The sequence below is a fragment of the Prosopis cineraria genome, unplaced genomic scaffold (assembly GCF_029017545.1).
Source record: "Prosopis cineraria cultivar Desert tree isolate PC_DT_omini unplaced genomic scaffold, ASM2901754v1 PC7, whole genome shotgun sequence".
In the NCBI taxonomy this organism is placed as follows: Eukaryota; Viridiplantae; Streptophyta; class Magnoliopsida; order Fabales; family Fabaceae; genus Prosopis; species Prosopis cineraria.
This window is the reverse complement of record NW_026555338.1, coordinates 14,486,827-14,511,629: the sequence shown is the minus strand read 5'-3', so window position 1 is coordinate 14,511,629 and position 24,803 is coordinate 14,486,827. Positions and strand designations below refer to the sequence as shown.

General features: G+C 30.4%; 2 protein-coding genes across 3 annotated transcripts; one reads left to right on the top strand and one right to left on the bottom strand.

Moving 5' to 3' along the window:
* The first annotated feature begins 8,937 nt into the window (after window positions 1-8,937).
* On the top strand, window positions 8,938-13,523 carry LOC129315229 (1-(5-phosphoribosyl)-5-[(5-phosphoribosylamino)methylideneamino] imidazole-4-carboxamide isomerase, chloroplastic-like). Its single transcript, XM_054958801.1, has 9 exons — window positions 8,938-9,106; window positions 10,038-10,236; window positions 10,336-10,397; window positions 10,594-10,801; window positions 11,380-11,465; window positions 11,867-11,968; window positions 12,359-12,492; window positions 12,736-12,784; window positions 13,023-13,523. Exons 2-9 carry the CDS (start codon window positions 10,116-10,118, stop codon window positions 13,197-13,199), a joined length of 939 nt encoding a protein of 312 aa, XP_054814776.1. The 5' UTR covers window positions 8,938-9,106; window positions 10,038-10,115; the 3' UTR covers window positions 13,200-13,523.
* Window positions 13,524-20,057: 6,534 nt separating this feature from the next.
* LOC129315221 (receptor-like protein EIX2) lies at window positions 20,058-23,084 on the bottom strand. Of its 2 annotated transcripts, XM_054958791.1 has the most exons (2): window positions 22,605-23,084; window positions 20,058-21,173 (listed from the first exon to the last, which is right to left on the bottom strand). In XM_054958791.1, the coding sequence occupies exons 1-2, from the start codon at window positions 23,035-23,037 to the stop codon at window positions 20,263-20,265; spliced, it is 1,344 nt and encodes a 447-aa protein (XP_054814766.1). In that variant the 5' UTR covers window positions 23,038-23,084; the 3' UTR covers window positions 20,058-20,262. The 2 variants fall into 2 exon arrangements, with proteins under 2 accessions (XP_054814766.1, XP_054814765.1); XM_054958790.1 differs by having other exon boundaries at window positions 20,058-23,084.
* Window positions 23,085-24,803: the final 1,719 nt, after the last annotated feature.

Genomic DNA, 24,803 nt, shown 5'->3' with positions numbered 1-24,803 from the left:
AAAAATTTTTTAAACTTTTAATATTTATAACATTTATAAAGATTAAAAGGGTTTAGTAATTTAAGATATTAGTAATAAATTTTAAAATATTTTTAATATTTATAATTTTAATTTTTAAATATAGGGATCAATATTTAAGAGGTTCAAACTTCAGGGACTAAATTATAAGAAGCAAAGTTTAGCAGTTAAGTTATAATAAGTCAAATTTTAAAGATTGAGTTATAATTAAGTCAAAACTATAAGGATTAAATCATTAATTTTTCTTAAATTTTATATGTGAGACTTTAAATATAAAATTTAAATTTAAATTCATCAATTCAAATACTATCTTATATTTATTTATGTCATAGACATATAGATGAATATCTTTATAAATGATTATTGATACAATTCATTTTCTCATTTTCAAGTTCTATTAAATGAACAAGAGCGTTGTCTCAGGCTTTCTCCTAGTGAGGACGAGTTCAGGAAATATCTTTACTCTTTTTTTAAAAAAAATTAAGGATCATTTTTGTCTTTCAACTTTACTTGAAAAGCTATTAGGGACTCTAACCTCAATTATGAATTATGTATATCCCTAAATGTTAAATATTCCTTTATTCATTATCCTAACGTTAAAACCACTTAAAATTTGTTAGTCATCAGTAGATTCTACTATTTTTTAATATTTTTTGTTAAATTAACGGTTATTTTTACCCCTCAATTTTTAATTAAAGGGTTAGTAGGTACCCTCAACTCAAATATTTAATAATAAAAATTGTTAAAAAAATGTAATGTGGAGTCCAATAATGCTCAACTAATGGCGGAAAATAATAGGATAATAAGGGAGGGAATATTTAAAGTTGAAGGATAGAATTAATTCATAGTTAAATTTAGGGTCTATAGTGACCTCTTAGGCAAAGATGCAGGCAAAAATGACTATTAACTCTTTTTTATTTTATTTTTGTTAAAGGTATAAGGCAATAATCACAATTAAAGTCATGTATTCTTTATGAATTTGTCAAGTTCTATTGTAACTTTATTTTATTTGCTTTCTTGCACGGTTTTTCTTGTAACATTTAATTTAATCTTGGAAAAATGCACATCAAAAGGCTATGTTAATAACAACACATCTTCCTTTTTCTTTTTCTTTTCTTAATAATAAAAGTTTAAATGATTTGGTTCCCAAAAGCTCATCAAGAGCTAAGCATGCCTCCAACCTCAAAGGTCCTATAGAAATATTTATAGATCACCCACTAATAAAGTTCTTACATCAATAATAAGATTTGATCTCATAACTTTGTAGATTATAGTATATGATTCGATTATATTTGTATATTTTTGAAAGATAATCATAATATTTTCAAGTATCCAAATGATTTTCAAATTTCATATTAACCTGTTTGGATTTCAATTAAGCATAATTAATTATAAAAATAATTTATTAATATGATAAGTTTTTTTAATTGATTATGTTATAATACAATTTATTTAGATATTATTTTTTTAAAATTAATTTTAACAGAATTGAAGATGTTTGGATGTTTTAGTCAAAATTAATTTTAGCTGTACAAATTACCATAAAAGACATTATTTTTTAAAATTAAATTATTGATAAAGTTGTTTATAATATTATTAAATTTTTTAAATTATAATATTATTAAATTTGTTAAATTTTATTTAAGAAGTAAAATATATTATTTAACTTATATATCTAATTAATTATAGAAATTTAAACATTATTGATATTAACAATGTAATCTACGTAAATAAATAACTCAATATATCTATGTTTAAATAAGTTTAATAAAAGAGAAAGAAATAATTATTAAATACTAAACATTAATTTTATAATAACTAATGAAGATGATAATATACAAATTAATCTCTAATAATATCATGGATATAAGCTGTAATGGGTGCCCTAAATTAGGACTTAAATTATCATACTAATCATGGTTAATCAAAGACTAATCCAAAAGGATTATCCTATAAGAGAGTAACCTAAACAAATTTTTAACATGTATTTTCATACACTACAAAACAAAGGGATCCCAAGTCTTTAAAATATTTCAAGAGCTCACATTATTCAATTAAACCTCTGCGAAAGCATGATTAAGAGACACATCTCAAAATGGGAGAAAAACTTCCCCCCTTATTTTCTCTCTATATACATAATATATATATTTATCAATATAATACTTGGCCATTCAAACCCTTTCATAACTGGCAATGGGGGATTAAGATCTCAATCACATTTATCACAATGACTATCACCTAGTCATCATACTCTATATATCATTTATTCATCAATAACCTATCATATGCATGAATTTCACTTTTCATTCATATATGATTAATATCAACTATTCACCCTTGGACAACAAAACACAAGAGAAGACCATAACAATATTTCAGTTCTCAAATTCATGCATAGAATAACTATTTTCACTTGCACAAATAATTTTTGGCCCATTAATATAAATATAAGCAATAAATCACATTTCCAAGGGCCTAAAATACATTTCTACCCAACACAAAACCCATAATGCAAGTGGATCAAAAATATATTATCCTAGTTGGCAATATCATAAACTAAATGCACATATCAAAATAAAAAGAGAAAGGCCCACAGAAGTGATTATTATCAATTGGCCTAATGTTCCTTTCCTCTGTTCTTTTCAGATGAACTAGTTCTTGTAATATGTTAAAATAAAGGGGTGAATATAACTACTCAGTAACTAAGATACATCTAAGTTATATAAATGCATGATAATTAATCATGAATGCAAGTGGCTAATAAATTCATTAAGATGACCATGTAAACAATCATATCAAGATCATGCTAATCACATTAACATCTAATTCATTGAATAATCTCAATAATAAAGTCAAGTACAAAATTGGCACGATTGCCCACCAGTACTGAATATTTGTACAAAATTAGCACAATTGGTCACATATACATTGTTCACATATTTATTATATGTTCTCATTTCCACAATTATAATCATAGTCTCAAATATAAGCATCAATAATTCAAATGACATAACAATAATAATAAATGCATGATTAATATCTTCCTTATATCTCTCTTATTTCCTCTGACATGAAATCCATGGGCCAACAATCGAAAGGGATCGTCCATGTGATAAGACTACCTAAAGCCTCAATCATATCATGAGGGGCTAGTGAATTAGTGTTACTTTACTCACTTATGAACATGGTTTTTCCTAAATCACATACTATAGGGTGTCATACCCAAAACTAGTTCTATTCAAAACTCCAAATAGGCTAACAGGGTTAAGTCCGTTAATAAGAACGATGTTATAGTATCCTACAAGATAAATAGCGGCTATAACCCTTAGGATTATCAATTAATAGCTAAGTGCCATATGGATTTTGCACAACCGCAGCTCCTTTATTAAGGTGAACTCCCGTCATGTGATCATCCTCATGAGAAAATGCATTTGAATAACTCTCATATATGTAATTCACAATTATCCCACATACTCATTAACTTTCTTACTCAACAAGCATCAAGAATCATCATATTTTAATCATGCCTCATGCATCAATTTTTATATTATCACATAAATCACATTAGCATTATATGAAAACTCAACATGTTCATATACAATTCATCATCATGCATAATCCACAATTTATAATCAAGAGTATGCACATCATCATCAACGCTTAATCTCATTAGTCAAATCATGTCACAATTAACTTGGTCACAAATTATAGGACCTCAACAAAGTCACATACGCATTACAAATAATAATTTTAAGATTGGACGTGCGCGTGCACGTACACACTTATTTCACAAACATAAATAATTAATTAACACACAAATGTATAAAATATATTTTCCTTAATTACATCAATCTTTGAGAGGTTAAAAGTTACTCTTTAAGTTACAACACATTCAAAAGCTTGAATGGTGCTAAAAAAAAATTTATCTACAATTAATGATATTTCAATATGTCAATAATATTATTAACACAATTTTCACTCATATTTCAACACTTAAGTATTTACCTCATTTCATTTCATTTTTCAAGACCTTAATTTTAGCCTCTTGAGTTCTAAAATTCAGTTTCATATATTTGAACTTATCCACTTAGTTTAATAGCTTCATTCACAATAATTTCATTGAAATTTGGCTAAAATCATCCTTCAAACAATTTTCTAATATCAAAATTTTCCTTTTTATTTTCAAAAATTCACATTTAAAAATACTCAAAAATTACAAACTTAGTCTAAAATCTAGACTCATCATTTTATAGCTTTAATAATATATTTCTACTCCCAAATAATTATCTAAACATTAACAAATCAATTTATATTTTTTAGATTTAACCAAAAATCTACTTATAGAGATCTAGAGTTAATTCAAAGGCCTCAAATTCTAATTCTATCAACAAAATAATACTTTAGAATATTTATTATACTACCAACAACTTCTACCACCATATTTATTCATAAAAAATTCAACGCTCTTTCAAATTCTATATTTTTCATAACCCCAAAATTTGAAACTCAAGAGAAACTATGATTGAAAAAAATATTTATAACACTTATATAGTTTTAGAATATTTAAAATCTCATCTAAAATATCTTATTATGGAGTCCCGCCTTCTAATTCAGTCTCATTGCCAGGGTCTCTTCTTATATTTTTTAATAATGTTATTATTACTATTTTTATTTTCTAAAAAAATCATAATTTAAGATTTGGATTTTATTTTAAATTAAATTCAATAATAATCTCCTAATTAAAATTATTTATATCAAAACATTTCTTCAAAATTACTCATTTACCCTTGATAAACTTAATTAATCTTGAATTAAATTTTGGGATATTACATGAGCCACATTTGATTAAGTACATTCATACTGTTAATTTTGACTGAAGTAGCTTTGATTAGGTGGATGACTGTGCTAAGTAAATCCACCTAGTGTTTGACGTGGCTGCCTTCTTTGTTTAGTCTACAAAATTGAGTTTGGGTCTTCATCATTGATTGGGTTAGGCTCGGGGGAGAGAAGTCAAGAATGAACTCAACATGCACACAAACCAAAATGAATTTAGCCTCCGATCTCTAGCGATGTCAGGCATACCGTCACCAAGCTCTTCCTTCTGCTTTCTTCTCGCTTTCTCACTTTTATTGAGACAAGCTCTCATCACCTTGGTTGGGAAGTAGGAGGAGTATCTAAGGATGTTTCCGATATGGGGGAAACTATGAGTCCAACTGGGAGGAAACAATGACAATGGAGGTACATCATCGGCTTTCGCTTTATATCCCACTACTGCATCTTCCTTGGCCTCATCTTCATTTGGTGTGCCTTAGCCTTCTTATTCGGCCTTGATGAGTGCTTTATCAGCTTGGCACACGGTGACAAGCTCGAGGGTGGGAGGACAATGATAGAGAAACAGCACAGACCTGACAAGAAGAAGGTACAAGATAGCGAGAGACAAGAGATCAAAAACAAGAGAAGACGTAGGATACCTAGGGTAATATTGGTAGGCAAAGAATTTTGACAAAATTATTATTCTAATGGTAAAATTGGTTAAGAGATGCTGGCAAGGAGAGCTTATTACAAAATGTGGTTTAGTTTAGATAATTGATTAGTTGAAAATTGTGTTGTTTTGGTAATTTTCACCTAACCCATGGTTTGCTCTCAAAAAATCAATTATTTGGACAAACCAAATAAGAACTAAGTCTCAAATAATTTGGACTAACTCGACGTAAAATCACATGTATGAAAACCATTTTTAGGTAATAATTTTATTCTTCCATAAAATTTAAATTTAAGTTTTTTTTAATAGAAGGCCACAGAAAAAACATGTGAATAGACATCTTAAGTCATATCAGCATGTAAAAGGTTTCTACAATCAAGGGGTGAGATATCAAAAATATGAACGTTGAAGTTATTGGTAGGAGTTTGGTGAGCTATCTAATTAGGCAATTGTTTGTGTCTCTAAAGACGTGGTTAAATGTGACTATCCAGTCTCTCACAGCTAGTTCTCTAACTTTGTTGATAGATTCAACAAGAGGATGATTTGCAGAGAACTTGTTGCGAATTAGTGTGAGTGCTTTTATAAAATCTAAGTGAATGTTGACTTTGTCAAACTTTTTCGTCCAACAAGTGTTAAGACCTTCAAGGATGCCTATGAGTTCAGCAACTATACTGGGGTGATAACCTAGATATTTTGAGAAGCTTTGGATCCAATTTTCTTGATTATCTCAAATGAGTCTACTTTAGGCAGCCACACCATAAATGTTGACAAAACCATCTATGTCAAGTTTGACCCATCCTTTTTCAAAGGGCACTATTTTGCTTTTGATCTATCACTTTGTAGGGACAAGTGATCGATTCTTGATTGAAGGTTGAGATTGTTTAGAATATCTTGGATGCTGGTGAATGTAATGTCTGTCATGTGTGTTTTCTAGATGTTTTTTGCATCTTCCCTTCCAATGTTCCAGCATATGTGGGCAAATTTTTTTTCTCGCATTTGAATTACCTGCCTCTTTCTTTGCATTTTGAAGTATCTATTCTTGCAAAATGAGAGAAAAGAAAGTGTTGAGTTTAAATTGATCAACTAATTCCAACCAGACCTCTCTAGATTTCTTGCAATTTCTCAAGAAATGAATGGTTGAATCTAAAGAGCTACAACCAAAGAGGCATGTCCTAACACAAGGATTGACTCTATTATAGCATGTGAATTTAGGTTGGAGATCACCTAAGCCGCTTTTCAAAGGAAAGATTTAATCTTCTCATAAGCAAGTCACTTCCAAATCTTAGACCAAATCTTAAAGCTTGTACTATCTCTATGACTTTAAATAGCCTTGTAAGTGGATTTGATGGTGAAGCTACCATCAATAGAAGGTCTCCAATAAATGATATTTTCATTTGTATTATGATTTAGAGATTGAACAATAGTGATGAAATTGATGACATCTGGGTGAAGATATTTGCGCAGTTGCAAGGTATTATTTTAGATAAATAAGTATGCAACCACTTATCCTAGCTATTGTTGGTAACAAGGGACAATATTGCACAAGCTAAAATAATGTTACTACATTGGAAATTAATAAGCTTGCAGTACAATTCTTGGATTTAATTATATCCTTGTTTTCTAGCAAAAGTTACAATAAAAGACTAACAAGCATTAGTTCTAGTAGAAATAACTTTGGCTGCATAAGCATGAAGTTTTTTGTTCAAATCTATGCAAAAATAGAAAACGTTTTGGGGAGAGTTTTTCAAATTAAACTTTATTTGAAATACCAAAGCATTACTTTGGCTGCTTTACTTTTCTTTAATCAACTTTATTTTCCTTACTTTAGTTAAAAAAAGAAAAAATAACAATAAAATCTCTCTAAAATATATAAATGATAATTTGGTCTATTGAAATACCATAATTCTCCTCAAGTTTTTAGAGACTTTTTTATTATTAATGAATTTATATAAATTATCAAATTGCTTTGATTAAAAATAAATGATTCATAAGTTTTGTTTAAATATTCACAACTTTTTTTTCTTATATTTACAATAATGTTACAGCAAATTACAACTTTACATGTTAAATTTCTTATTTGCTGATGTATTATTGCGAATATAAGAAGAAAAGTCGTGAATATTTAAATAAAATTTGTGAATCATTTATTTTTAATAAAGGCAATTTGATAATTTATATAAATTCATTAATGACAGAAAAGTCTCTAGAAACTTAAGGGGAGTTATGGCATTTCAAGGGCCAAATTATCATTTATATATTTTAAAGAGATTTTATTGTCATTTTCTAAAAAAACACTTAGAAAAATTAAGTATAGATCTTGTAGAATAAACTTATTTATAAATAAATTTTGTAAAATTTAGAATCTATAGCTATGGTTTTTAAGATTTGAGTTTAATTTAAAATGAGAGTACAAAAACAATACTGTCCTATTAAAAATTATTTAAGTTATAGTTATAAAATATTAAAATAATAGTTATAAATTATTAATAAAGTAATTATAAAAAATTGTGTTAAACTTTACTACTAACACATGGTTGGTTTAACTATTATATATATAAAATTATAGTTGTAAAATATAAAAATGATAGTTGTAAATACTGATAAAATAATTGTGTACAATTAGTATCACACTTGTAATATATGATTAGTTTACATATTAAATATATAAAATTATAGTTGTAAAAAGTTAAAATGATAGTTATAAATTATTAATAAAATAATTATAAATTATTTGATTGATATGTTATTTTTACACTTTAATTTCAAATTTCACTTAGGTCCTAAGGACCTAACTGTAATTTTTAAATTTTATAAAACTTATTTATAAATAAGTCTATTTCATGAGAGTTATACATAATTTTCTTAAAAAACTTAATTTCTCTCATCTATTTTTTTAACCAACTCTCGTCTAATTTAGTATAGTAAAAATTTAAGGTTCTTTTATCCCAAAAAAAATGAAAGAATAACAATAAAATATGAATTAATCACAGCAAATTTCTTAATAAAACTTGTTTAAAAATGAATTGTAGATATATATTTAAATATTTATAAATGAAAATATGAGTTACAAATTGATTAATATATTTAGAATTTAAATATTTTATTTGAAATTAACACTCTTAAATTTATAGCTATTTAAATTAATTTATTTTTTTTAATTTTTTATTAAGAACCAAACTATTATTAATTTTTTTAAGACTTGATCGACATTCTTCTGTATAAAAAAAAATTTGAGGTTCCTTTCAATTACTTGAGAGAAAAGTTGAAAAAATGGGTATGAGAAAATCGTTCAAAGAATGAGAATGAAAAAATATAAAAAATATAAATTGTACTCGGAGTAATTAATTTTACTATTTGGGTCATTAATTTTCAACTTATATCAATTTATAAACTAAAATTAATAATTAATAACATCAACAACAACAACAACCCCCCCCCCCCCGATTGAAACCATTCTCGTGAGTACCGGACCCAGTTCTCGTCGTCGACGAACCGCATTCCACGCTCTGTCGGACGCCGTCCACCGTTGCTAGCCCTGGCTGGTTGTTCTCAGGCAAGAAGTAAAGAAGTTTCGAACCCTAGGGCTTTTTTCACTCCCAAAATCTGGTGAGATTGATTTGTTCAATCTGGCTTTGAATCTAGATTTGAATTCGTTCCCCGCGTCATCTGTTTCCTGCGTGGCTGTTATTGCTTTGTTTTTAATTTGGCTTTGAATCTGGTCGTGTAATCGTTGAATATTGACGCTTTGGAATCTGGGAATATTATACTTCTTCTCTCTTCATTTTGATTACTAGCGACTTGAATGATTTGGATTGTGCTGTTTTGCAATGTTGGATTTGTTGTGTATTGCTACTCTGTTTATCAATCTTTTTATATTATCATCAATTATTCAATTTTGGAAAATTTTCAAGGTGTTTGTGATATATGACTTGCAAACGACTTGGCTTGAGTTGTGTCAAAGTATCTGGAACACAAATTAAAAGGTTATTATATCAACTATGCATATTTCAGAGATTTCAGCAGGGGCAGAGGACCCCACTGAGTGTAGTATAAGTCCGCCTATGCTTCTGCTGCTTCATGGCCTGTGGTTTTAAATTGCTGCAGTTCCTCTGTCTTGGTGTTTTTAGCTGTTTTGTTAATGGTGTAATTTGAATTGGGCAATTTTTTTTTTCAAAAAAAAAATTGTATTCTTAAACCCCCTCCCCCCAAAAAAAAGAGAGAGAAAGAGCTGCTACTGAAGATTTTAGCCCTCATTTATTGGTCATCTGTTACAGGTTTTCTTGTATTATGGTCTAGTATCATTCCATCATGGAACTTTTCACAGGAAAAAATAAAAAAATAAAAAACAGCCAATAGAAGAGGAGGAGAACTCTGTTGAAGAATCTTTTTCTGTCATAAATTCATTAACGCATTTATGCTAGGATATTTCTATTAGCTGATATGACTCAAGCAAGAATCAAGAAGTTAAATAATATGTTGTAGATCCAGTTTATATTGTAGAACTTGACACATTTTGGCTTGGACATGCTCTTGACAGTCATCACCACTGGAGCAGTCATTCGATCACAGCACTGGAGGACACCCCAAAAACCTGGACATTTAGCAGTTGGTGAGAATGCTGAAGATCTCTGGAACTCCAACATCCAGTGTTCAATTTCCTCAGGGATATGTAAAGAATTCAACTTATGGCCTGGACAAGCATAGTTTTTATGTATCCTGGCCTTCTTCAGCCTCAAGTATTTTAATATCTGCTTACATTCCCTTTTCTGTGTTTGATGCTGCATTAGCTACTTGTTGCATTCTCTCTGATATTTGTTTGTTTTTGTACTTAATAGGAAAACCTCAGACTTCCATTCATTGTTCTGTTCGATTCCGTCCTTGCATTGATATACACAAGGTATGCCAGTCTCTAGTTTGTCAAATTTTTATCATACTCTGCAATTTTTTTGGGGAAAAAAAATTGATGACAATTTCTGTGGTTTCAATGGCTTGATTTTGTATGGCCATGATAATAGCTACATGAACAGTGAAAGAACTTATGTATATGTGACGAGGTATTTGATAAATTCATCCGGTTTTCACATTTGTGGCAGGGTAAAGTCAAACAAATTGTTGGATCAACCCTTCAAGATTTAAAGGGGGATGTGTCTAATCCTGTGACCAATTTTGAATCTGATAAGTCAGCAGCTGAGTATGCTGATCTTTATAGAGAGGATGGGCTTACTGGTGGTCATGTAATTATGCTCGGAGCAGATCCTTTAAGCAAAGCTGCTGCCTTAGAGGCATTACATGCTTATCCAGGTACTATGCTTAATTCATTGGTTTTCATTTTCCTTTGAGTGTCTGTATGTGCATTTTAAAGTTGGTGTTACCACAAATTAGTGACATTATTGTGGATTTGTGGAGAGTACAACAGAGTGCAGTTGAAATAGGTCGTGATAATCTTTGTTTTGAACTTTTAATAAGTTGCAACTGGAAATGCTAGATGGATTAATTAAGAAAAGAAAGAAAAAGGAACTCCTAAACTAGGTCAGATATTAATTAGATTGGCCAATATTTAGTTGCTTATTTAGTGTCTGCGAGTATCTGCAGGATGACCTCTCTCTCTCTCTCTCTCTCTCTCTCTCTCTCTCTCGGCTTGGATCTCTAGTTTACCTTGTTAGTCAGGTAGCCACAAATTGAGTTTATTCCTTGTTGTTTCCGTTCTGATACTTTATAACATAACATGAGAGAATGTCTCTCTTAACATGTGGATCATGTTGACTGCTGCCTCCAAGTTATTTGCATTGCCTTTGTTCTTTGTGGTTGATGATATGCTAAAAACTTACAGATTTTTCTTTGCTGAGCTGAACTTACCGTGGAGGACTGGTAACTTGTAGGCAGTCTGCAAGTTGGAGGTGGAATAAATTCTGGCAATTGTTTGAGTTACATTGACGAAGGAGCAAGCCATGTCATTGTCACATCTGTATGTTTTATCTTCTTTGATTTGTTCAGCTTTTTTACTCCCCATTAAATGATATGGCTCGCCAAATGCTGATAGATACAGACTTGATAGTTAAATTCATTTGGAACAACTCTTAAACGTCTAGATCTGTAATCATGGGCACTTTTCCTTCTTTTATATTCATTTGTTTTAATCTAGAGATTTAAAATAAAATCAATTTTTTTATTAAAAAAAATAAAAATAACATATTTGTTCTGTGCTGAGAAAGGAAAATCACTTTGCATAACTTTTCCTCAATTACACTATACTGAAAAGGGACCACAAAAAGAAAAAACGTATATAAAGTAACTGCCAGTAGAGAAGCAGTTCTTGGTAGAGAATGGATGTAGACGTGTTATATTATTTGTTTTCTGTCTTCTCAGTATGTATTTAACAATGGACAAATGGATCTCGAGAGGCTCAAAGATCTTGTACGAGTTGTTGGAAGACAGAGGCTTGTATTGGATCTCAGCTGCAGAAAAAAGGTCAAACAGGTTTATTTGTATTTAATAGTTTATTCTATCCCTGAAAAATAAAAATTCTGGAAGAATGATTAGGCACTAATGTGTAGCACAACTCTAGTAACTTGAGATTGAAGTAACAATTTTCTTTTATGGGCTTGTGAATGCTGTGATTTAATATTCAGCTAAAAGGTATAAAATATTCAAGAGCAATTCTAAACTGAAGGATGAGAGGTTATCAACTGGTAGGAAATCAATGCATATGTACATGTTAAAGAATGAAAACTGTTTTGGATGTTACGCACATGCACGCATGCAAGTATATGGGTGTGTCTAAATCTCCTTAGGGTGCTGTTTTTGTTTAATGCTTTTTATCATTTTAGCAATTTTGTATTTGTGGCTTCTTATGTTCAGGAAGGTAAATATGCAGTTGTCACTGATAGATGGCAGAAATTTAGTGATGTGACTCTTGATGCTGAAATATTGCAATTTCTTGCCAACTTTGCTGATGAATTTCTGGTTCATGGCGTTGATGTTGAAGGGAAAAAGTAAGTAAAAATTGTTCATGTCTTCAACTGGAATTAATTAGGGTTGAGGATTCTATTATCAAAATGGCTCCTCCTACTTTCCCAGAGTGAATTTATTTGACAAACAATTCTGGAGTAAGAAGCATTTGGGAATGATATAACTTGTTTTCACATTTTTCTTCAGTCCATTTTTTTACCAAAAATGTAAACACCTATTATGCACAGTTAGAAATGCAATTGATATTAATTGATTGCTCATTGTAGGTTGGGTATTGATGAAGAGCTTGTGGCTTTGCTTGGCAAGCATTCACCGGTTGGTAACAATCCTCATCTACTTTGATTTTATTTGACCTGTTATATTTATGCTTCATCAATGTATTTAAATAGCATGGAAATATCTGACCCAAAAAAAAAAAAAAGCCTGAAAATATGAATTGACCATTAGAACAAGAAAGTAGTAATTTTAAAATGTGGTATTACACCAAATTTCAGTTTGCTCTGCCATGAAGCCTTATTAAATGTACATATTATTTATCTATTCTGTATGTCAGATTCCTGTCACCTATGCTGGTGGTGTTATTGAGATGGCTGATTTGGAGAGGATAAAAATGGCTGGACTGGAACGCGTGGATGTTACAGTGGGAAGTGCATTGGATATTTTTGGAGGGAACTTAGCTTATAAGGATGTTGTTTCTTGGCATGCCCAGCAACATGCCTCAATGGTTTAGTTGGTATGGCTTGGATGTGCTTAAGGGTGAGCTGGGATTATGTTTAATTGATTATCTTTATTTGACTATTTATCTAGACATTTTTCATGAATTAATCTGGAACTTGGATCCAAACACTCACTATTTCATTGGCCTCTGCTCCAGTATCTGCATCAGCTGTCACATGTTCTTGAGATTTTGTCATGATAATTATTGGGCAGTTTCGGTTAACAATATACCCAACGATTTAATTATTGATAAAATACAATGATATTATGCAGTCCATGTAATTGACCCTGTTTAGTGGGATAAGATTTGTTTGGAAGAGGCTAATGCTTTTGCCAAGTGTTGTTGTCTAGACTCGCCTCTTTTGGGGTGTAGTAATCTTTTGGATAGAGATGTTTATATATACTTATGCTATTAGTGATTGATCTCTAGTGTTGTATGGCCTAGGTCATTCCCTTTTTATTCAAAATAAATAAATAAATTGCTAATGTTCACTCTTTTATCATGTTCTGATTCCTTGTCAATGTTTTTGACTTGTTTCATAATAGGCTGGTCTATCTACGAAGCTTTATCACTGTAGCTTGACTTTATCTTTGTTAATTACTTGCGCACTAGTTTTGTAATAGACTTGCCTTTAAAAAAAAAAAAAGAGTGGAGGAGGGAAGGGAAAGTTTTAATAAATTTGGTTTTGGAAAAAAAAAAAGGGATGGAAATTTTCTAAAGAGTTTTCTTACCCTTCCTTCCTCTCTTCTGTATCTGTTTAAAAAAATTAACCCAACTTTTTTATGTTTTAAAAACATAATCATTTAAAAGTTTTCCTTCATTCAATTGCTTTCTAATCAAGCGAGCATTAGTATGTTTGTGATGAAGAATTACAAGAAAATACAAGTTCAAATATTTGAGCCTTCAAAACAAAATCAAATGAACAGTATGCATTTGATGGCCCTAAATGTCGAGTTTGAAGCTAAAATTTGGCATGTGTTTAGGGGCAGTTTCATTTACTCAAATATGGTAATTTTTAAAGTTCTAGTGATTATTTTATGAATTTTTGAATTCAGTTTAAAATGCTGTCTTGCAACAGCTCTACGTCTTTTTTATCAGATTTGCTGTTTTAGTATTTTCCTCGACTTAATGGGCTTCAATGACTTTGAAACTTTACATAGTAGATAGTAAATGAATATAACATTCTAGAAAGTCCTAATTTGCTTAAATTGGATGTTCCAAGATCAAGTTTTGATAATTTGAAGTTTGGGATCAAATTTGTACATAACATGATAGGACAAAGTCAAGAGGAATTAAGCTTCCGTTATTCTTTAACAAACTACATTGGTTACTAATAAGATGTTTTAAGCATCTTAAGTGAGTTGAAATGACCTTTGGTGATGGATGATGGAGAAAGAGCAAGTGACTAGAATAAAAAAAAGGGAGGGGGAGTTACACAAGTAAGAGCAAGAGTAATATTGTTTATAAATTAGATGAGTATGATGCTTAGACAATTTCTTGATAAATTTAAGATGGAATTCATTGATGAAATTTTGGTGTATTTAAAGGAGTCTAAAATAACATGAATATTATTTATATTTGACACTTATAGAGCTAGAGTCATTGTAAGTATGTTATTAGAGTGATTAAACAATGAAAAACTGTTTGGATGTCAAGTTTCTTCAACATACAAATTATTTCTTTGTTCAAGAGATTTGTCATTTAATGATTTGTTAGGATCAATACCAAATTTTTTTAGCAAAATTGCCAAAGTTAAGGAGTCCTATAAATTTTGAGCTACATTGTTAAGGAATCACTGCCACAGATTTCAAACCAAAGTAAGTTAACTTATTTCAATTGTTTTGCAGTAATTTGAGTGATAACAAGCTTATAGGTTCAATTCCAAAGGCTCTTATGGAAAAGTCATATGTAACTTTGTAATTGAGATTTCACACACACACACACACACAACTGTTTGTTTAATATTATTATTCCTACCCTTTTGTGAATAATTAATAGTTATAACTGACTTGATCCTTAATTTGGCGGATAATCTTGGTTTTTGTCTAGAGGATTCATCCAAAGGTTCGAACTTAGTTATTCCACTTGTTGCTTCAGTTTCTTCTTTGATTGTAATCTTTATTTTTTTTAGGAATATGGATATTGAAAACCAAGAAATTAAAAGGTTCTCTTGTGAAATTTGTTTCATTAAAAATCATGTTCATTTGTAATGATTGAGCACCTATCATTGTATGCTCATAATCAGCTTCTCTTGTGAAATTTCTTTAGTTATGTATCAGTGAGGGATATTTCAGAGTTCATGGCCACACTTTCTAGTATTTTGTTTCCTTCCTTGAATTTCTCTAGCAATCTTTACTTTCCCATTTATACATCTGACTAAAAAGTTCACATTGATTTTGCAAATATTGCAATGGTTATTACTTTTCTAGAAATGAAGAATCCTTCCAACTAAAAAAAAAATCAAGCTGTTTCTTACTTAGTTCTAAGAATCACTGATAATTTGCAAAACTTAATTGGAGGAGTATTTCAGTTAGTGTGCAAATTAAGGTAGAGCATTAGCAGTTACATGAGAAGTCAAAAGTACATATTTAAGTTTGGAGGACTGAATTTCTTAAGGGAGAAAAAAATATCATGACTAAAAAATTTAAGTTAAATTAAAATTTATAATTAGATAATTAAAATGTATTTTTATTTTATTTTTTTGTGTAAATTTAGCAATGTGAATTGGTAGCTTTGTAGTAATTGTTGTTAGTCTCTATGTAGAGATCTAGTGTTTGAATCCTTTGATATGCATTTTTATTTTTATTTTGCTCTAGTCTCTATACAATTACCTTTTTGTCTCAATCAATACCATAAAAAATGTAATAGCTCAGAAATTTAAGAAGAATTAAAATTTTTGATAAGGTATTTTGATTATATTTTGGAAAGAATACAACAAGAGGAATCAGGGGTTCAGGAGAAAATTTTGCTAACAACAACCTTTCATGAGATTGTGGGTTCGAATCCTCCCTTTATAAAATAGAGAAACTTTATTTTTCTAAAGCCATGAAATTATTAAAATGCCCTTGAAAAAAACAGAGAGAGACAAACCTAAGGAGAGAGACCGATCTGAACCCTATTTGCACCCCCTTCCCTTTGCTGTCTTACTCATTGTCGAGTTCATCGCCGGTGAGCCTTGGCTACATAGGAATTTTTCCCTCCTTTGGTTCGTGCTGCAACCTGACAAAAAGAGGGAGAATGTTTGACTTTTTCCTTTCTTCCTCCTCGCTCGTTCGTTCTATTTGCCACTAGTGATCGTGGTTGTATCTGTGCTAGTACTAGAGGTTTCGTTTGCAAGATCATCCTCCTCTTTCACTATTTCACACCATTGGTCTTTCATCGTCGTCTTCTTCTTCCCTCCATATTTTCGCCTTGTGTTGTGCTGGTTTGAAGGAGGGAGCTGTGATTTCTTTGTTTTTCCTCTGCCCTTGTGGGAATTAAGGAGCAACCCGTATCACAAAAGCAATTAATTAGGAGTAAGTTATGTATTTGAAAACGTATAAGGTAAGTGAATATTGTCCTAATGACTTGTTAGTGATTTCACTTTCTTTAAAATTTTGATCAAACATATTCATATATAATGTATGTCCAAGCTTTTTTTGTGACTTTTAACAGTATTTGATTTATTATTATTTTTTTTTGTGGATTGTGTGTCTATACTTGTTATTCATTTTGATCAATCCTACTAAAGAATGAGTTTCAAAATTTATTGCCTTTAAATTGATTCTATGGAACAAGCAGTTCTTTTTCTTTCTATATGAATTTCATATAATGAGTTACATAACCCTTATTTGTTTAAAACATATGTTGTAGTTTAAAAGTGGAACTTGATTGCTATGTCATTATTACTCGACCATGTTTATATGGCTATTTATTTATATGAAATTGTTTGATATATGAGATATGTGCTCCTGTTATTCGAAGTGATTATCTTTACCAAATTCATATATGTTTCCATGTTTTATGTCTATAAATCTATTCAATCTTCCAAAAGATAAGTGTTTTGTAGCTTCATTTATTTTACACTTACAGTTCTTGAATTTAATGTTTTATGATATATCACGTTGAATTATTCTCTTTTAATTGTGCACATAATTATTTAAATATATTCACCTTTATTCTCTATAGTTTTATTATGGGAATGTTATTCACTAGAAATTAATTTTTTTTTTTTTGGGTCTCAAATGATATGTCCCTAACTCTGTACCTGCAGTTGAATTTATTGTCAATTTGAAATTGGAACATTATTTTGGTTAATCTTCATGTTTTATAAAATCTCATTTGTTACGCATGTAAAATTTTCATAAAAAATTAATAAAAATATAAACATTATATTAAATCAAATTTTCTCTATTTTTGGCCAAAAATATTAAATCAATTTTTCTATAAATTTTAAAATTTAATTATTAATTCATTAATAATTTTCACCTTCACATATTAACATATAAGTATGGATTAATTTTTTCTTTTTTTTTTTCCTCCTTTGTTAGCCTCCCTTCTTGGGCAGTAATACATACCATTTTATTTTATGCAAGTTGAAATAAACTTTTTCAATTTTTTTTAGTTGTGAACTATGTGGTTAATGGTGTAAAATACGAGTTTCTATTGTCGCTTCCCCTCTTCATACTTACGTAAATCCAACAATAAAATAAAACTAGCCCCGTTCTTTTTTTAAAAAAATTAAAGTAAAATTTTTTTTGGTAGCCCACCCAGTTTACCAAAACTTTTGCCTCGACTACATCCAGATTCGACCCGCGTCGCGCACTTGGCATGGTGAGTGAGTCTTCCAACGAGAATTTTCTGCATACATAAGGCTCGAACTTGAGACCTTATTTAAGCGAAACTGAATCGCTTACTACTCGGACCAACTCTTGTTAGTTAAAGTCAAATTTATTAAAAGTAAAAGAGAAACAACCTACATCAATGGCCCAAGGAATACAAACACAAATAGACAAGCATTGAGGCCCCTTCATAGATATCAAATTGTGGGCCCAAACAAACATTGAAAATATTAGACACGTTAGTGAACTTAAGTAGATGAAAAGCACAATTTGGTTGAAGCCCAAGCAAATTTTGCAGAGGCTTTATGAGAGGAGATCTATTTGTGTACTTAAAGGTGTGCTTGGAGTTCATGGTATAATTGATTACAAAAAAATTAATTAATATGATTAATTTTAATTATAATCAATTATGTTATAATGTGATTATAGGATGACTTAAGACAAAATTAATGTTAGATATATAAATTACAATAAAGGACATTATCTTTTTATAATGTTATTAGATCTGTTAAATTATATTTAATTAATAAAATAAATATGTAATAGTTATTATTTTGACATGAAATGGTTAATAATTATTATATATATACACACTAATTAACAAAAGTCACTGGTTCACCCTGAATCAATAAATTTGAATTAAATAGATAGTTGTATTTATAAAACACACACATAAATATCACCTATTCCTCCCTTATGTTGACCATCAACCCCAAAAAGCCACTGCCATGTGACAATACTAGAAAGCACCAATATACATGTACCATTTTTAAGTGTTAAAATTGAAAACTTAAAATCACTCTGGCAGTGTAATGACTCCAATGTGGTAATCAATTCTCATAAGTTGCTGAGATTAGCTTCCTTTACACCAGAGTCTTTTTTTTTTTTAGCAAAATGCAATTAACAAAAAATTGAGGGTATTTGGTTTTTTTTTGGTTGCTAAAACCATGGTTTTGATAAGCATAATTGATTAATTGGGGGTATCCAAATAGGCACTAAAGCGCTTACAGTTTGGGGTGTCATGATGAGAAAATTCTAGATGTCAAGAAAATAAAACTCTTTATGATGACTCTTGCTATCATTCTCTGTTAAGTTGTTTAAGTATCAGTGGGTTTAAATGATATGGAAAGCCACATATCGGGGGCTTAATAATTAATTTAAAAATAAAGAGGAAGGTCTCATAAACTTGAGCCTTAAAATTTTAAGTTAAGATGTAGTACCCTGCACTCTTGCTTGTTTTTCCTCTCCTCCTATTTCAAAGTAGTTGTTTCTCATCCCAACTTAATACACCTGTGTCATATATGATATGTTCTTGATTTTTATACAAATTAATACTAAATGAATATTAATATATTGTACAGTAAACTTTAAAAACTATATAAGGGTATTCTTCTATTATTAAAAAAAAAAAAACTAACTTGAACCTAAAAGCTAGCTACAGGGTGCAAAGACTTGAGGGCTTATGTACATGGTTCAGCTATTGACCTTATGTCAATTGGGGTAATATATTTAATTATTTTTAAATTATAAATATTAAGTGATAAAAATTATAATAATCAAATAGAATAACCGAAATGAAAATTATTATCTGTGATCATACTATCTTTCAAAAAGCTTTTCCTATTTTTATTTTCAGTTCTCGCTGTTATATTTTTCTCATGGTTTATATTGCTATGTTTGTAGTATTCCTTTTCTCTGATCACACTTTGTTCCTTCATTTTTTCCCCTTTAATTAATGAAATAAAAGTAGTGAAAACAGTTTTTGACATTTCAAGTCCAATTCCTTCACATTTCCACAAAAAAATCCATCTTTTTTTTTATTATGGCAGCCAGCTTTACGATTTCATGTCCAATTCCTTCATATTTCCACAACCGATGTTCAAAAATTTACTGATGAATTTAAAACGTAAACAGTTTTTTACAGCACTTTTTTTTTAATCATCTTTCATATATTATTTTATTTAATCACTATAATTTAGGGAAATTTATCATTTATAATACCATCATATGAAAAGCCAAAGGGGAAAAAAATGCTAGAATACTCATCATGGCTTCAAATCAACTACTATCAAATTCACAACAAAAGTTATATGTTATTCATAATTCCTCACACTAACTACATGAAACAAGAGATAACCATGAACAATAACATAGATCATCCTTGGCAAGACAATCAATAACATTGGACCATCAAGAATAAAATGCTTGTGGGAACACACAACATGGACCATACATGTAATTGACAACAGAAGTTGTTAATGATCAACCAGGTTCTTGCTCTTGTTCTTGAATCTTGCCTTCCTGATATGAATTTCCACATGCATGAAGTCAACAAAGTTATCCACATGTCTGAAGCAAGCATGTCTCCATTTTTTATTGAGCAACAAGAATCCAATAACTACCCAAAATCCCGTGATGAATCCCAGTGCTATCACAAAGTAAAATAACACCTTTTCTTTTCCTTTATCATCATCCTCTTCATGAAAGCTAAGGTTGGAAGGTGGGTGGGCTATCCCAATCCCAGGACATGATTTTCCAAGAAGATCTCCACAAAGATATGGATTGCCATTATAAGAAGATGGACCAAAGGTAGAGAATTGAGCCCCTTCAGGAATAGGTCCTGAAAAATTATTATTTGATAAATTTAAAAAACTCAATGAAGTCATGGTGGACATGTTGCTGGGAATAGGACCAAAAAGTTGGTTGCTTGATAGATCAATGGATTCCAATGACTTCATGTTTGAGATCTTGCTTGGAATCTTTCCTGAAAATTTATTGTGTGATAAGTTCAAGCCAATCAAACCCGAGAGACAAGTTAAACCTTCTGGAATTGAACCCTTCAAATTGTTATTTGACAAGTCAATGTTTGTCAAATACCTCAAATTTGAAGTGTATTCTAGTTGCAATCCTTTCAAAACTTGATCAACACCCTCTTCAAACATTACGTCTGCACTTTCATCAGCAAATCCAGCAATACCATCTTCTGGGTTGAATTGGTTTGTCCCATTAAGAATGCAAAAGCAAGAAGGGATTGAACCTGACAAATTAGAACCAGAAAGATCCAAGATTCCCAATCTGTGGAGCTTGCAAAGGGAAGGTGGAATATCACCACATAACAAATTCTGTGACATCCTTAGAATGCGAAGTTGCGGCAATCCCCCATCACCTATCCAAGAAGGTATCATTCCAGTAAATTGGTTCTCACCAAGGTCCAAAACTTCTAATGTTGAATGTCTTTGTAAGACATGTTGAAGATCCCCACGTAAATTGTTGTTGCTCAAAATTAACCACGTCATATCAGATAAATTCCAAAATGTGCTTGGAATAGTGCCTGATAGCTTATTAGATGAAAGATTTATAACGAAAGTTTGACTAGCGTTGCTCCAACAATTGGGAATTTCACCAGATAGTCTATTATATGATAGCCTTAGAGTGATCAACTTCTCCAAATTGCACAAAGAGTTTGGTATTGAACCTTCTATAAGATTGTGCCTAAGATCTAACACTCTTAACTTTATATTTTGATCCCCAATGTATTTTGGGATTTGTCCCCTAATGCTGTTATTGGATAAATCCAAGTGCACTAGCCTCTTTTGTTTTTGAAGCCATTGTGGAAACTTTGTGCCTATGTTGCAGGATGTCATTCCTAACTGTGTTAAGGATTGAAATGGAGGTGTCCAATTTGAATCAATCTTTACAAAAAGATTGTTAAATCCTAATTGCAAACTTTGTATATTTATGAGCTTTTCAAGATGGTTCTCATAAAAGGTACCTTCCAAAAGGTTATGTGAAAGATCTAATTTAACTAAATTAGACAATTTTCCAAGATTAACTGGAATAGGCCCACAGAGAGAATTTTTTGAAAGATCAAGAGTTTCCAAGTTCTCTAACTCTCCAAACCAACTTGGCATTGGCCCATAGAGGAGATTATTTGAAAGATAAAGTGTTTTCAAGTTCTTTAGCTCGCCTAACCAGCTTGGCAAACTCTCATTAATACCATTGGAAGATAAGAATAATTCTTCAAAATTGTCAATTGAGCATTGAGATAAATTTCCACTGCCAAAACTTAGTAAAGACACTAATGATTCATATTTGCCACCGGACAAGTCTAAGGATTGGAGGGAACATATGTTGTTCAAGATAGAGGAGATGGAGATTTTACTTTCATTGAAAGAATTCCAAGAAAGATCAAGATGGATCAGAGAGTGAAAATTACCCAGCCAGTGTGGAATTGAAGAAATTGAGTTCCCTGAAAGGTCCAACTCTCTTAAGGAGGTCATATTTTGAAGAGCATTAGGAATTGAACCATGAAGAAAATTGTTTGAAAGATCCAAGAGCTCAATATTAGGAAGAAATGTAGAATTCATGGACGCATGTGTGACATGGACATTGGCAATACCACAATAACTAAACTCTGCCTGTAACAGAGAAGAAAGCATGGAAAGTACCTGAAACAAATTGTGTGCCTTCTCAAGGGACACTCTAGTCATTGTTATGTGTCTCAATGATGAAAGTTTTGAAACCCAACCCATGTCATCAGCATATAAATCTTCCCCATAATCTGAAAGATCAAGAACTTGAAGGTTTGAAAGATTACCAAGATGATGGGGAATCATGCCACTAAAGTGAGAATCAAAGAGGTTGAGGTATCTCAGCTGCTTCATGGAACCGAGGAACTCTGGTATATGACTATAACTAAAATTGTTTCCACTCAAGTCCAAGTAATTCAAATGTTCCAACTCCAACAATGAAGGGTCCACAGCTTCCGCTTCTGATGTATAGCTAAGATCAAGCTTGATAACATGTCTTGAAATAAAATCACAACCAACACCTTTCCAGTGACAGCAATTAAGTCCCTCCCAAGAACCAAGTGATCCAGCAGATGTGTTTTTGAAACTTGATCTGAATTTCAAAAGAGCTTGCCGCTCTCGTTCATGGCAAGGAGAGGTAGAGTTTGTGGAGAAGCAGAGTCGTGAGGAATGAAAGAACAGGAAAAGCAAGAGAAACACAACATTTGAGTTAGGACTCATGATTGCAACAATGAAGAATGATCAAACTATACTTGAAAACAAGGTATCATGACTGAAAAAATGCCATTGGTCGTATATATATAGAGGAAAAGAAGTTGGTTACTCAGGGGCGGAAAAATAGTCGACGTAAAGGGGAAAGAAACAAAATCGTTATATGTATGCTTTTCAAAAATATTTTTATGAAAGTAATTTATTGTTTTAAAAGTCACCTAAGCTTTAAAGAAATACAAAAGAAATTAGAAGTTCCATCTCAAAAATTCAAATTTAAAAGTAACCTAGACTTTAGAAGCGCTTTCATACTTGTAGGAGTGTTGGACTATGCTTTTTTCATTACGCCCCCTACCGTAAATTTGAACTGCTCACATCAAATTTTAACAATACAAGTGAATTTGTATCTTTAAAAACTATTAAATCTAAATTATTAAATTCAGTCTCATGGTTTAGATTTGTAATGTTCTTTGCACTTCGCTATAGTGGAGAGAAACTTACGGGAGAATCTACAAACAATGTTTCACAAAATTTCTGTAGGGTAAAAATAAGACTTCTCATTGGCATTTTTTTTTTCTAACAGTATCATTTATGATTTTTTATTTAAAATTAATTAAAATAAAATATAACATTTTGAAATATAATGAAAATTAAAACCAAAAGCAATAAAAGTAGAAGGTGATGGCTTCTTTTAGGAATAGCTAGCTATATGGTGAGAAGAGTAAAGAATTTCTGCATAAAAATTAATCAATTTTATAAAAATTTCTGTATTGTTTCCGTTTGTGGTCTGAACTAAAGAAACAAGAATTTTACATACTGAAAAAATTTCAAAGGAAAATGATCATCACTCATCTGGAGAGAAATCTTCTGGCATTAATGTTACAAAAATTGAAAGCTACTAGTTGACCAATCAATTCAATATAATTTAGTTCACACAGTTAATAAAAAATAATTAAATAAATAAAAATATATTGCAAAATTATTTACTTAGCATTTTTTTTAACCGAAATGCTCATCATCATTACCTAAATTTTTTGTAATACTTCAATAACAGGACTTAGATTTTTATTATAGTAATTAATATTTCAACTGAAAATTATAATTTTTATAAGCTATAAATATTAGTGCCACACACTATAGTGGTCCATATATCAAAACTATATCAAAACCACGTGAATGGGCAGATTGGCAATTGACAAGTCTTTGGAAGTCATCTAATTGAGACAAGAGAATTTAATATGTTGGAAAACTTTTCAATGCATGTCTCCTAAAGTTTTCTTGCCTCAACTATACAAAATAAAAATATTTTTAAAATATTTTTTCTTTTTATCTCAAAAGCGCGTGAATGTGAAATTTGTAGAGGAAAAGTAGCTAATTGCTCAGGGAATAAAAATAGTTCAAAGTATAGGGAAAAAGAATAACAATCATTAAATTGATACTTTTGAAAAATATTTTTACAAAACTATTTTGTGGTTTTAAAAGTCATCTGAGATACGAAAGCATACAAAATAAAATAGAAGTTCCACTTTCTAAAGTTTATTTAAATTTTATTTAATTATTTTTATTTGATATACAAAATAAATTAGCTTTGTGAACTTGTGCATCATCGTGTAAGGTTAATTTGAGGAATGAGATATATTTTTATTTGATACAAGTGATTTTTATTTACCTCTTATATTTTAAGAAAATCAATTAAAATTTAGCTAAATCGTTATCCCAATAAAATTAGCAATACTCCTATTGAAAATTTTAATTTTAAAAACTATAGCATTAGCATC

What these genes read in the sequence shown, in the direction of transcription:
- LOC129315221 (XM_054958790.1), bottom strand. Translation starts at nt 23,037, where the DNA reads ATGAGTCCTAACTCAAATGTTGTGTTTCTCTTGCTTTTCCTGTTCTTT.
- LOC129315229 (XM_054958801.1), top strand. Translation starts at nt 10,116, where the DNA reads ATGCTGAAGATCTCTGGAACTCCAACATCCAGTGTTCAATTTCCTCAG. An exon ending in CTGGCCTTCTTCAGCCTCAA is followed by an intron (nt 10,237 to 10,335) that starts GTATTTTAATAT and finishes TGTACTTAATAG; the next exon opens with GAAAACCTCAGACTTCCATT. An exon ending in GTTGATGTTGAAGGGAAAAA is followed by an intron (nt 12,493 to 12,735) that starts GTAAGTAAAAAT and finishes TGCTCATTGTAG; the next exon opens with GTTGGGTATTGATGAAGAGC.